Here is a 12,206-nt window from a genome sequence, read left to right on the forward strand (position 1 = left end):
GCCAAGGTTGGTGTTAGCTGACCACCGTGTCTTTATATATCCCATCTTCAGTCTTGCTCCGGGGCTATGGGCTCTTTAAAAAAAATGTAGCCACTTTGCTGTGAAGATGCTTAGCCATGATGTTTGCTGCTATTTGTTTTCCAGTGAAAGCTGATGACCTGCAGACAATAAAGAAAGAGCTGACCCAGATAAAGTATCGCATCGATGGTTTGCTGGACAGTCTGGAGAGGATGGAGAAACAGCGCAAATCTCCACCAGGTGAGTAAGAGCGAACGCAAGGAGAGACACAAATAATCTTACTCACTAATTTTGCTCTGAGCTACTACATTGTTGCTCTAGATTTTTTGTGAATATTATACTCAACAAGTGGAGGATATTAGTGCTCAGTAGAGGAATGCTTATTTCAGGCAACTAGAGTCATCACCCAGCAGTCCCAGTTCAAGTACAGCATGACTACATAGGAAGTACAGCTTGCTTTGCTCTATCCCAACACTGTGTCTCAGCCCTAAGTTTAGTCCTTTGAAAAAAAGGACATGAAGAATTTCTGCCATATCCTGATCATTTATTTATCTATTTAGAGATACAGCACTGAAACAGGCCCTTCAGCCCACCAAGTCTGCACCAACCATCAACCACCCATTTATACTAATCCTACACTAATCCCATATTCCTACCACATCCCCACTTGTCCCTATATTCCCCTACCACCTACCTATACTAGGGGCAATTTATAATGGCCAATTTACCTGCCAACCTGCAAGTCTTTGGCTGTGGGAGGAAACCGGAGCACCCGGTGAAAACCCACATGGTCACAGGGAGAACTTGCAAACTCCGCACAGGAAGTACCCAGAATTGAACCCGGGTCACTGGAGCTGTGAGGCTGCTGTGCTAACCACTGTGCCACTGTGTCATCTATAATAATTTCACCCCATTTATTTTCCTTAAGACCCACCTGTTCTTTGACCTTCTTTCTGCTAGTAATGTTTTAAGTCCCTCTTTTTGTCTTCTGTGATCTGTATCTCTGTCCCTTTTAGATATTCCTAATGCTTCCTTTTAACAATCTTAAGTTACCTTTAGTAGGAATCCCAGTCCTCTCTACCTTGTGTTTTCTTGTATCTTTTGAACTCCTTTGGCTCATTCTTCTTTTAAACAGAATATACTTTCTCTCTTTGCCCTCTGCAATATGTCTGAGATACATTCCACTTGCCTTTGATTCTACATGTCAGTGTGGTTTCCAGATTAATACTGTCATTTCTCAAAATCTACTACTACATCATTGTTTTTGGCCTTAACTTTGTCACTAATATCAAATATAACCATGAAATGATCACAAGATCTCAGGCGCTTATCACATAACTACAGTTCAGGTTGATTGTTAAACACCAAGCCCAATACAACTTGCACTCTACTATCCTGCCTCAGCTGTTGTATGACAAAACTATCCATGACTGCCTTGGTGAATTTTATAAATTTTATATTCTCACCCTTCTGCTTGAGTTATCCATGATCTGTCCATTCACCTGATGAGATTCCTCATCTCCTGACTGTGGTATTTGTGACATTTCTTCCTTTTCCCATGCCAGCTCTCCCGTGTGCCTCTTTGCGTGATGTTATCATTCAGTGCTGGTTTAGAGGGAAGTTTTGCCCATTTGGGAACTATATAGAGACTGGCAAACTCATTTCACTTCGCACCTGTCAGCAAAGAGAAGAAACTTGCATCCCTTTAGTCTGAGTTGAATTTGATGCCAGGTCCAGGAACCTTTTGAACCCTTCCAAGCTGCCTCTTTAACTGTAATTGACATATAATTGAAGATAATGCTAATGAATGCTAATACGAATGCAAGTAACAGGTTTGATTCCATCATTTCCATTAACTCCCATTATATACAAATGCTGATCTTCTAATTCTAATCTATGACTCCAATTATTTATTTATTGTCTGTTCCACATAGATAGCAACCAGTGAGGTGGGTGTTTTTTTGAAAGCCAAAATTGCTCTCCTTTGATGTCAGCAGGCTTATTTATTTGTATCAGTTCCAATGTTTTATCAGAAAAATCACACTTGTGGGCCAGTATGCTTTAATGTTACTTCAATGCACTTGTGTGTGCTTTTAATTCTTCATCTGAAAACAAAATCTGAAATTGCTTCGCATACTATCAGCACCAGTATGATCCCAGTGTTTATGCAACCCAAAATACTCTCTGCAGACACATCCCAAGTTTAAAAGACAGATATTGTAATTGTACTGCTGGTTGTTTTCAGAGTTGAAAAGGACATGGTGTAAAAGATATCATGCTCCCAGCGTGAGACTTCACTGGAGTTACAGTAGCATTGAAAGCTGTTGTATTAAGTACATGCTAGTAGTACTGTTCATTTATACCTCTATTATAAATACTGGCTATTGGGATTCCCAATAAGCTGCTGTGATTTTTCAGTGATCTTGAGCTTGCTGTGATCACAGTGAAGTTGTGAATCTTGGTTTGTGAACATCTTCATCCATAGGCTGGAATCTATTGGCGGTAGTCATCCACAGAAGGCACGTTTTATTTTCCCTAATACAAACAATTTACTCGCTTTCTGTTCTGTCACTTGGCTGATGTTTTATTCCCATCAGTTTGTGTAGTCCAACTGTTCTGGAAGAAGTGTTTTAGTGCTCTGGAAAAGGATTATCTGTGGTCTGAAATAGGAGTCTTCGTGCTCTGAAATAGGGGTCTTCATGCCCTCGATAGGGGTCTTCGTGCTCTGGAATAGGAGTCTTCGTGCTCTGAAATACGGGTCTTCATGCCCTCGATAGGGGTCTTTGTGCTCTGAAATACGGGTCTTCATGCCCTCGATAGGGGTCTTCGTGCTCTGGAATAGGAGTCTTCGTGCTCTGGAATAGGAGTCTTCGTGCCCTCGAATAGGAGTCTTCGTGCTCTGAAATACGGGTCTTCATGCCCTCGATAGGGGTCTTTGTGCTCTGAAATACGGGTCTTCATGCCCTCGAATAGGGGTCTTCGTGCTCTGGAATAGGAGTCTTCGTGCCCTCGAATAGGAGTCCGTGCTCTGAAATACGGGTCTTCATGCCCTCGAATAGGGGTCTTCGTGCTCTGGAATAGGGGTCTCCATCCTCTGGAATAGGGGTCTTCATGCCCTCGATAGGGATCTTCGTGCTCTGGAATAGGAGTCTTCGTGCCCTGAAATACGGGTCTTCATGCCCTCGTTAGGGGTCTTCGTGCTCTGAAATACGGGTCTTCATGCCCTCGAATAGGGGTCTTCGTGCTCTGGAATAGGAGTCTTCGTGCCCTCGAATAGGGGTCTTCGTGCTCTGGAATAGGGGTCTCCATCCTCTGGAATAGGGGACTCCGTCCTCTGGAATAGGAGTCTTCTTGCCCTGGAACAGGGGTCTTCAGGCTCTGGAATAGGGATCTTCCTGCTCTGGAATAGGGATCTTCCTGCTCTGGAATAGAGGCCTCCATGCTCTGGATTAGGGGTCTCAGTGCTCTGGAATAGGGTCTCTGTGCTCTGGAATAGTGGGACTCCATCCTCTGGAATAGAGGCCTCCATGCTCTGGATTAGGGGTCTCAGTGCTTTGGAATAGGGTCTCTGTGCTCTGGAATAGTGGGACTCCATCCTCTGGAATAGAGCCTCCATGCTCTGGAATAGGGAACTCTGTGCTGTGGAATAGTTGGACTCTGCTCTGGACTTGGGGTCTGTGCTCTGGAATAGAGTATTTGTACTCTGGAATAAGGATCTCTGTGCTCTCAAATAGGGATCTCCGTGCTCATGAATGGGGTCTCTGTGCTGTGGAATAGGGTGAATTCTGGATGCTCACCCAGATTGGACAGGTGAACATAAAAGATCCCTCGGCACTATTTCAATGAAGAGCAGGGGAATTCTCACCAGTGTCTTGGACAATATTTATTTCTCAATTAATATCGCTAAAACAGATTCGCTGGTCATTATCTCAATGCTGTTTATGGGATCCTGTGATATGGAAATTGGCTGCTGTATTTCCTACATTACAACAATGACTACACTTCAAAAGTACTTCTTTGGCTAAGAAACGCTTTGGGAACTCCTGAGGTGCAAGAGGTGTTATATAAATGCAAGCCTTTTTTTCTTACAACTGTAAGAACAGATTATTAATCCATTAAACCACGCTACCCCCTAACACTGCAATGTGCCTTCAGTTTTCGTGTTTCAAACAATGTTCCATTGCTGAAATTAATTTGAATGTGGAGCACACGCTGGTGTTTGCTGCAGGCAGGATCTTTTCATTTACACACAAATAGCTCACAAACGACACTCAATTTCCAATTTATTGTGTCTAATGTGTCAATTACTTATAACTCAGATCTAATGAAGTACAGTTTTTCTCCTGCTTGTCTCTCCCATCCCGCTTGTCAATGTGCTGACTCCACAGACACCAGCAGTCTCCTGATGTCTTCCATTCAAGTAGCCACTTTTCAGGTTCTGACCCTTAGCATAGAGCGTTGGCAGACTGGGGTGATGGAGGAAATCGCATCTGAGCCTGATAATACCCCTGACATCTTTCCACACAAGAACAACAACTTGCATTCATATATATATTTCTTTTATTCATTCGTGGGATGTGGGTGTTGCTGGCCAGGCCAGTATTTATTGCCCATCCCTAATTGCCCTTGAGAAGGTGGTGGTGAGCTGCCTTCTTGAACCGCTGCAGTCCATGTGGGGTAGGTACACCCACAGTGCTGTTAGGAAGGGAGTTCCAGGATTTTGGCCCAGTGAAGGAACGGCGATATAGTTCCAAGTCAGGATGATGTGTGACTTGGAGGGGAACTTGCAGGTGGTGGTGTTCCCATGTATTTGCTGCCCTTGTCCTTCTAGTTGGTAGAGGTCGCGGGTTTGGATGTTATAGCACCTATAACATCCCAAAATACTTCACAGAGGCATGATCAGACAAAAATGAATGCTGAGCCAAAGGAAATATTAGGAAAGGGGGTGCTCAATGGCTCGCTCGAAGAGTTGGGATTCAAGGAGGGTCTTGAGAAGGAATTGGAGAGGTCAAATGGTTGGGGGGGTGGGGGGGGGGGGAATTCCAGAGCACAGTATCTAAATGGCTGAAGGCATAGCCGCTCCTGGCGGTACACAGGGAGGGGGAATGCACAAGAGGCCAGAGAAATGAAGACATCTGGGAGGTTGTAGGGCTGGTGGAGGTTACAGAGATAGGGAGGGACAAGGATGATCATTTTAAATTGGAAGGGATGAGGGACTGAAACCAATGTAGATCAACAAGGATAGGAGTGATGTGCAAATGGGACTTGGTGCAACACATCTAGACTAGCACTGGGACATGAAGGCCAAATGTCTCATTACTGCTGCCTCAGCTGAGACCAGATAAAAGTATATTTTCATACCAGTACGCAAAGACACCTTGCTACTGCTCAGATAACAACTTGTAGCATGGGAGCAATTCTTAAGAAGTGGTGTTTCCCTGGAGGTTAAGTATGCCAATGTATCGTGGCAAGACTCTGAACTAGTTCCAGCTTTTGAGTGTAGGTCTGAAGCAATAAATTAGAAACAATACAGACAAAATAATTATTAAAATATTTAATTCCATTGCCTCACTGCAGTTCAAAATTGGGTCATCCTTGCTTAACTGACATGGAATACTGGGTACTGCACGTCACCATGGAAACTGACTGTTGTCCGATTGAGAGTACGTACTTTATGCTTCTCTCTCATTGAGCACGTGCAAACTTGTGGCTTGGAAGTATGGTAATTTTTTCACATTTTTCATTGTTTTAAGTCAGACCCACCTAGTGAAGGAATATTACAAGCATATTTATATATATGGCAGATAGAATAGCTTCCCAAAGAGGACACAAACTAAAGAATGAACTTGCATTTCTACAGAATCTTTCATGATCTCAGGATGTCTCAAAGCAATTTACAGCCAATTAGAAATTTTTTGAAGTGTGGTCACTGTTGTAATGTAGGAAACGCAGTAACCAATTTGTGCACAACAAGTTCCCACAATAAGCAGTGGGTTAGATGACCACGTAACCTGTTTTAATGCTATTGATAGAAGGATAAATATTGGCCAGAACACCAGGAAGAACACCCCTGTTTTTCTTAGAATAGTGCCATAGGATCTTTTATGTGCTCCTGAGAGGGCAGACTGGGCCTCAGTTTAACGTCTTATCTGAAAGATGGCACCTCCTGACAGTGCTGCACTGGAGTGTCAGCCTGGATTATGTGCTCTGGAGTGGGTCTTGAACCCACAACCGTCTGACTCAGAAGAGACAGTTCAACCACTGAGCCGCAGATAAATGTACAGCCCCAGTTTACTTTTTGTGCCTGAACAATTGCCCACAGCTTTTGTTTTACTTCTTCTCTGATTTTTTTTTCTGCCCACCCTCAACTCAACTGAGTGTTCAATTCTTACAAAGGCTCCCCTCTAGAACCTTTCCTAAATGGCCACTCTTGGGGCTGGATCTTCTTGTTCTCCCAACGGTGGGTTCCGTGGTAAGGTGGGATGCGGGGAGAGCTGCGGCGATGGCCAGATAATCAGAGAGGAAGTGGCCACCACGGAACCCAGCGCTGGGAATGCCAGGCCCGATCTTCCTGGGGGTGGGGAAGCTCCATGGCAGCACCTCTGCCACTCTGCGATCGGACCCTAGTTTAAATATGTTCAATACTCTCCACTTGCCTGGAGAGTACAACAACACTCAAGAAGCTCGACACCATCCAGGACAAAGCAGCCCACTTGATTGGCATCCCATCCACAAACATTCACTCCCTCCACCATCGAAGCACAGTGGCAGCAGTGTGTACCATCTACAAGATGCACTGCAGCAACTCAACAAGGCTCCTTAGACAGCACCTTCCAAACCCGCGACCTCTACCACCTCGAAGGACAAGGGCAGCAAATGCATGGGAACACCACCACCTGCAAGTTCCCCTCCAAGTCACACACCATCCTGACTTGGAACTATATCGCCGTTCCTTCACTGTTGCTGGGTCAAAATCCTGGAACTCCCTTCCTCACAGCACTGTGGGTATACCTACCCCAAATTGACTGCAGCGGTTCGAGAAGGCAGCTCACCACCACCTTCTCAAGGGCAATTAGTGATGGGCAATAAATACTGGCCTAGCCAGCAATGCCCACATCTCATGAATGAATAAAAAACAAATACCCCCTTGCATACATCCCAATTTAATCCGCCACGATCTTCCTGTCCATTCCTGATCTTGAGCTCGATGTGTGGCACTTGCGCCTACACTTCCCGTCCTCGAGAAGCTGGTGCCACTGAGGCAGGGAAGGAAGATACTCTGCTTTATTTTATGGATGGCGGGGAAGGGGGCAACCCTGCATTTTGTTTTCAGGGCTGGCAGTCTTTTAAAAATGGTGCCAGCACCTGTTCCTCCATCAGGTGATGCCATGAACGGCGTCGCCAATGTCGCCCCTGCCACATGATTCGGGGGTGGGGGCGGGGGAGGGGGTGGTGGAGGTGGCTTCCGGCAATATGGTAAGTGGTCACCCGCCGCGTCATCGCGAAGGTGCAGCTGCGTGGGTCCCGTGCGGGAGAGCCGCCATGTTCTGTGCCCGCCGCCGCTCCCAGCAGCGGGACTACAAAATCCATCCCTTTAAAGTCTGAGCCCATACATTGAACGTCAACAGCCTATTTGACATTGCAACTGAGCCCACCCCTCTCCTCAGCCAGTGTTCACATGCGCACTACCCAGCAACAGTCAGTCAGTAGTGGTTGGACCCCTGGCTGATTTTTCCCTCCCTAATGTAGGTGATCTGAGACCAATTGGCGCTTAGATCAAACCTCCTTGATCTGGATGGCTCCACTACCTCACTGCCTTATCCAGTGGAATGATCAAAGGAAATAATGTTTTACATAATTGACAGTTGTGACATTACCTTCTGTCTTTGCCTTCCAGTTGCTGCTTTAGTGCATTAAGGCCGGTATTACCCACTTACATAAACCATCCAAGCATCATTGGGACGTCTGTTCAGAGATGGAGAGGCACTTACAGTGGGAGGGGGAGGATCCAGTCATGGTGATCCATGTAGGTACCAATGACTTAGGCAGGACAAGGAAGGAGGTTCTGCATAGTCAGTATGAGGAGCTAGGTACCAAATTAAGAAGCAGATCCTCAAAGGTAATAATTTCTGGATTATTACCTGAGCCACGTGCAAATTGGAGTAGGGCAAATAAGGTTATAGAAATGAATGCGTGGCTGAAAGACTGGTTTGGTAGAAGTGGATTCCGGTTTGTGGGGCACTGGCACCAGTACTGGGGAAAGTGGGGGCTGTACCATTGGGATGGTCTACACCTGAACCATGCTGGGGCTGGTGTTCTAGCAAGCTGCATAACTAGGGATGCAGAGAGGGTTTTAAACTAAATAGTGGGGGCAAGGGATCAAATTTGGGAAGATGTGGGAAATCAAAGAGTAGAGACAAGGCAAGAGAAAAAGGTATTAATATGGGAAGTGATAAACAGTCCGTGACAAGAAGGGGCAGAGCATACAAATCTAAGAGTAAATCAACAGATAAGGCTAGAGGTTACAAAAATAATAAAAGGACAAAACTAAAAGCTCTGTATCTGAATGCACTTGGCATTCGAAACAAAACAGATGAACTGATAGTGTAAGTAGAAATAAATAAACGCAATCTTACAGCCATTACAGACACATGACTGCCGAATGGCATAGATTGGGACCTGACTCTTAAAGGACATACGGCATAAAGGAAGGGCAGGAAGCTAGGAAAAGGTAGCAGGGTGGCTCTGTTAATTAATGATGGTATTAGCATATTAGAGAGAGATCACCTAAGTTCAAGAAACCAGGATGTAGAAGTGGTTTGAGTAGAGATGAGAAATGATAAAGGCAAGAAGTCACTCGTGGGATTGGTGTATAGGCCCCCTAACAGTAACCACACGGTAGGACAGAGTATAAAGGAAGAAGTAATGGGTGCTTGTCAGAAAAGTACGGCAATAATCATGGGGGATTTTAATCTACATATAGACCGGAAACATCAGATTGGCAAAGGAAGGGGAGTTCATAGAATGTTTTTGGCATAGTTTCTTAGAACAACAGGTTCTGCAGCCATCCAGACAGCAGGCTATACTAGGCCTGCTTTTGCATAAGAGATAGGAATAATTGATGACCTCATAGTGAAGGCATCCCTAGGTAGCAGTGATCATAATATGATTCAATTTTACAATCAATTTGGGGGAGAGAAGAATGGATCCAAGACTAGTATTTTAAACTTAAATAAGGGCAATTATGAGGGCATGAAAGCAGAGCTAGCTAAAGTGAACTGGCAAATTAGGTTAAGGAATAGGTCAACAGCGATGCAGTGGCAGACATTTAAGGGGATATTTCAGAATACACAGAATAGATACATTCCAACGAGAAAGAAAAATTCCAAGGGGAGGAGCCACTATCCATGTTTAACTAAAAAAAGTGAAAGATAGTATCAGACTAAAGAAAAAGCATATAATTGTGCAAAGATGGGTGGCAGGTTAGAAGATTGGACAGAATATAAAAAGCAGCAAAGAATGACTAAAAGATTAATAAGGAGAGAAGAATTGGAGTACGAGAGAAAGCTTGCTAGAAATATAAAAACAGATAATAAGAGTTTCTATAGATATTGTAAAAAGAAAAGTGTTAACAAAGTGAGCATAGGTTGTAAAGAAAGTGATTCTGGGGAATTAATAAGGGAAAATAAGGAGATGGCAGATGAATTGAACAGGTATTTTGCATCAGTCTCCACTATAGAGGATACAAGTAACATCCCAGAAATAGCTGTAAGTCAGGAAATGGAAGGAGGGAGGAACTCAAGAAAATTATAATCACCAGGGAAGTGGTACTGAGCAAATCGTTGGAGCTGCAGGCTGACAAGTCCTCAGGTCCTGATGGACTTCATCCTGGGGTTCTAAAAGAAGTGGCTAGTGAGATAGTTGATGCATTGGTTTAATTTTCCAAAATTCCCTCGATTTAGGGAAGGTTCGTTAGATTGGAAAATAGCAAATGTAATTCCTTTATTCAAAAGGGAGGGAAACACAAAGCAGGAAACGACAGGCCAGTTAGCTTAACATCTGTCTTAGGGAAAATGTGACAAGCGATTATTAAAGACGTCATTGCAGGGCATAAGAAAAATTCAAGGTAATTGGGCAGAATCAACATGGTTTTGTGAAAGGGGCATCATGTTTAAACATTTTATTGGAGTTCTTTGAAGAAGTAATATGTGCTGTGGATAAAGGGGAACTGGTGGATGTACTGTACTCGGATTTCTAGATGGCATTTGATAATGTGTCACATCAAAGATTATTGCGGAAAATAAAAGCTCATGGTGTAGGGGGTAACATATTGGCATGGATAGAAGATTGGCTAGCTAACAGGAAACAGAGAGTAGGCATAAATGGGTCATTTTCTGGTAGACAAGATGTAATGAGTTGTGCGCCACAGGGATCAGTGCTGGGGCCTCAACTTTTTCCAGTTTATATAAATGTCTTGGATGAAGGGACCAAAGGTATGGTTGCTAACTTTGCTGATGACACAAAGATATGTAGGAAAGTAAGTTGTGACGAGTACGTAATGAGGCTACAAAGGGATATAGATAGGTTAAGTGAGTGGGCAAAGATCTGGCAAATGGAGTATAATGTGGGAAAATGTGAAATTGTCCATTTTGGTAGGAAGTATAAAAAAGATGCATATTATCTAAATGGTGAGAGATTGCAGAGCTCTGAGATGCAGAGGGATCTGGGTGTCCTAGTGCATGAATCACAAAAGGTTAATATGCAGGTTCAGCAAGTAATTAGGAAAGCTAATAGAATGTTATTGTTTATTGTGAGGGGAATTGAATACAAAAAGTAGGGAGATTATGCTTCAGTTATACAAGGCATTGGTGAGACCACATCTGGAGTACTGTGTCCAGTATTGGTCTCCCTATTTAAGGAAGGATGTAAATGCATTGGAAGCAGTTCAGAGAAGTTTACTAGACAAATACCTGGAATGGGCGGATTGTCTTATGAGGAAAGGTTGGACAGGCGAGGCTTGTATCCGCTGGAGTTTAGGAGAGTAAGAGGCGACTTGATTAAAACATGTAAGATCCTGAGGGGTCTTGACAGGATGGATGTGGAAAGGATGTTTCCTCTTATGTGAGGATCTAGAACTAGGTGTCACTGTTTAAAAATAAGGGGCCGTCCATTTAAGACAGAGATGAGGGGAAATTTTTTCTCTCAGAGAGTCGTGAGTCTTTGGAATTCTCTTCCTCAAAAGGCGTTGGAAGCAGAGTCTTTGAATATTTTTAAGGCAGACGTAGATAGATTCTTGATAAGCAAGGGGGTGAAAGATTATCGGGGGTATGCGGGTATGTGGAGTTGAGGTTACAATCAAATCAGCCATGATCTTATTGAGGGGCTGAGTGGCCTACTCCTGCCCCTAATTCATATGTTCATATCATGAAGGGAGGTCATCAAATCTGACAATTTACAGCACGGAAGAAAGCAGTTCAGTCCATCATGCCTATTCTGGTGTTAATGCTTCCATTGGAGCTGTCTAACCCTATTCCTTGACCCATTCTTCATATCCATTGATATTTCTCCTTTTTAAAACTTATCCAGCATCTTTTTAAATGATGCTGCAGTCTCTGTCTCAAAAGCCACTTGTGGTAAAACATTCCATTTTTTTAATCCTCGATGTAAAAAAATAAACTCTTCTAACTTTCTCTTTATTCTTCCAGTGCCAATCTCTGCATTATCAACTCCCCAACCAGTGGAAATAATTTTTCATTATATACCCTCTCAAAACCTTTCGGAACGTTGATGACCTCCATTGCATGCTGTTACATTTCGGTATTTCCTTCATAACTGTAACTTTCATTCCTGACATTATTCCAGTGGATTTTCACTTTCCAGACTTCCAATATCCTTTCTCTAATACAGTCCCCAAATGTGCAAGCCGCAATCCTAATGTGGTCTAGACAGTGTCTCATATAAATTCTACATCACTTCCTTGCTTTTATGTTCAAAGTGCTTTTTATAAAACCTAGAATCCTGTTTTATGTTTTATGTACTTTCTGCTGTCTTTAAAGATCTGTCTCCTTCCTGATGAAACAGCGATTTACTTGTACATCTTTCAATTTAATATACTGTATTCGCTGCTCATGATGCTGTCTCCTCTACATTGGAGAGACCAAGCAACGGTTTGGTAACCACTTTGTGGA

At 43.5% G+C, this 12,206-nt stretch overlaps 1 protein-coding gene across 4 annotated transcripts in view; it reads left to right on the plus strand.

Annotated features, from left to right (window-relative positions):
* The window catches only part of LOC137379093 (RNA-binding Raly-like protein), an 831,538-nt gene that overhangs the window by 770,857 nt on the left and 48,475 nt on the right, over positions 1–12,206 (plus strand). For all 4 annotated transcript variants that reach the window (XM_068049754.1, XM_068049755.1, XM_068049757.1 and 1 more), the window contains one exon: positions 145–258. In XM_068049754.1, the coding sequence (XP_067905855.1) occupies positions 145–258 (114 nt within the window). The remainder of the gene's footprint in view (positions 1–144; positions 259–12,206) is intronic.

Source organism: Heterodontus francisci, chromosome 17 (genome assembly GCF_036365525.1).
Source record: "Heterodontus francisci isolate sHetFra1 chromosome 17, sHetFra1.hap1, whole genome shotgun sequence".
Taxonomy (NCBI): domain Eukaryota; kingdom Metazoa; phylum Chordata; class Chondrichthyes; order Heterodontiformes; family Heterodontidae; genus Heterodontus; species Heterodontus francisci.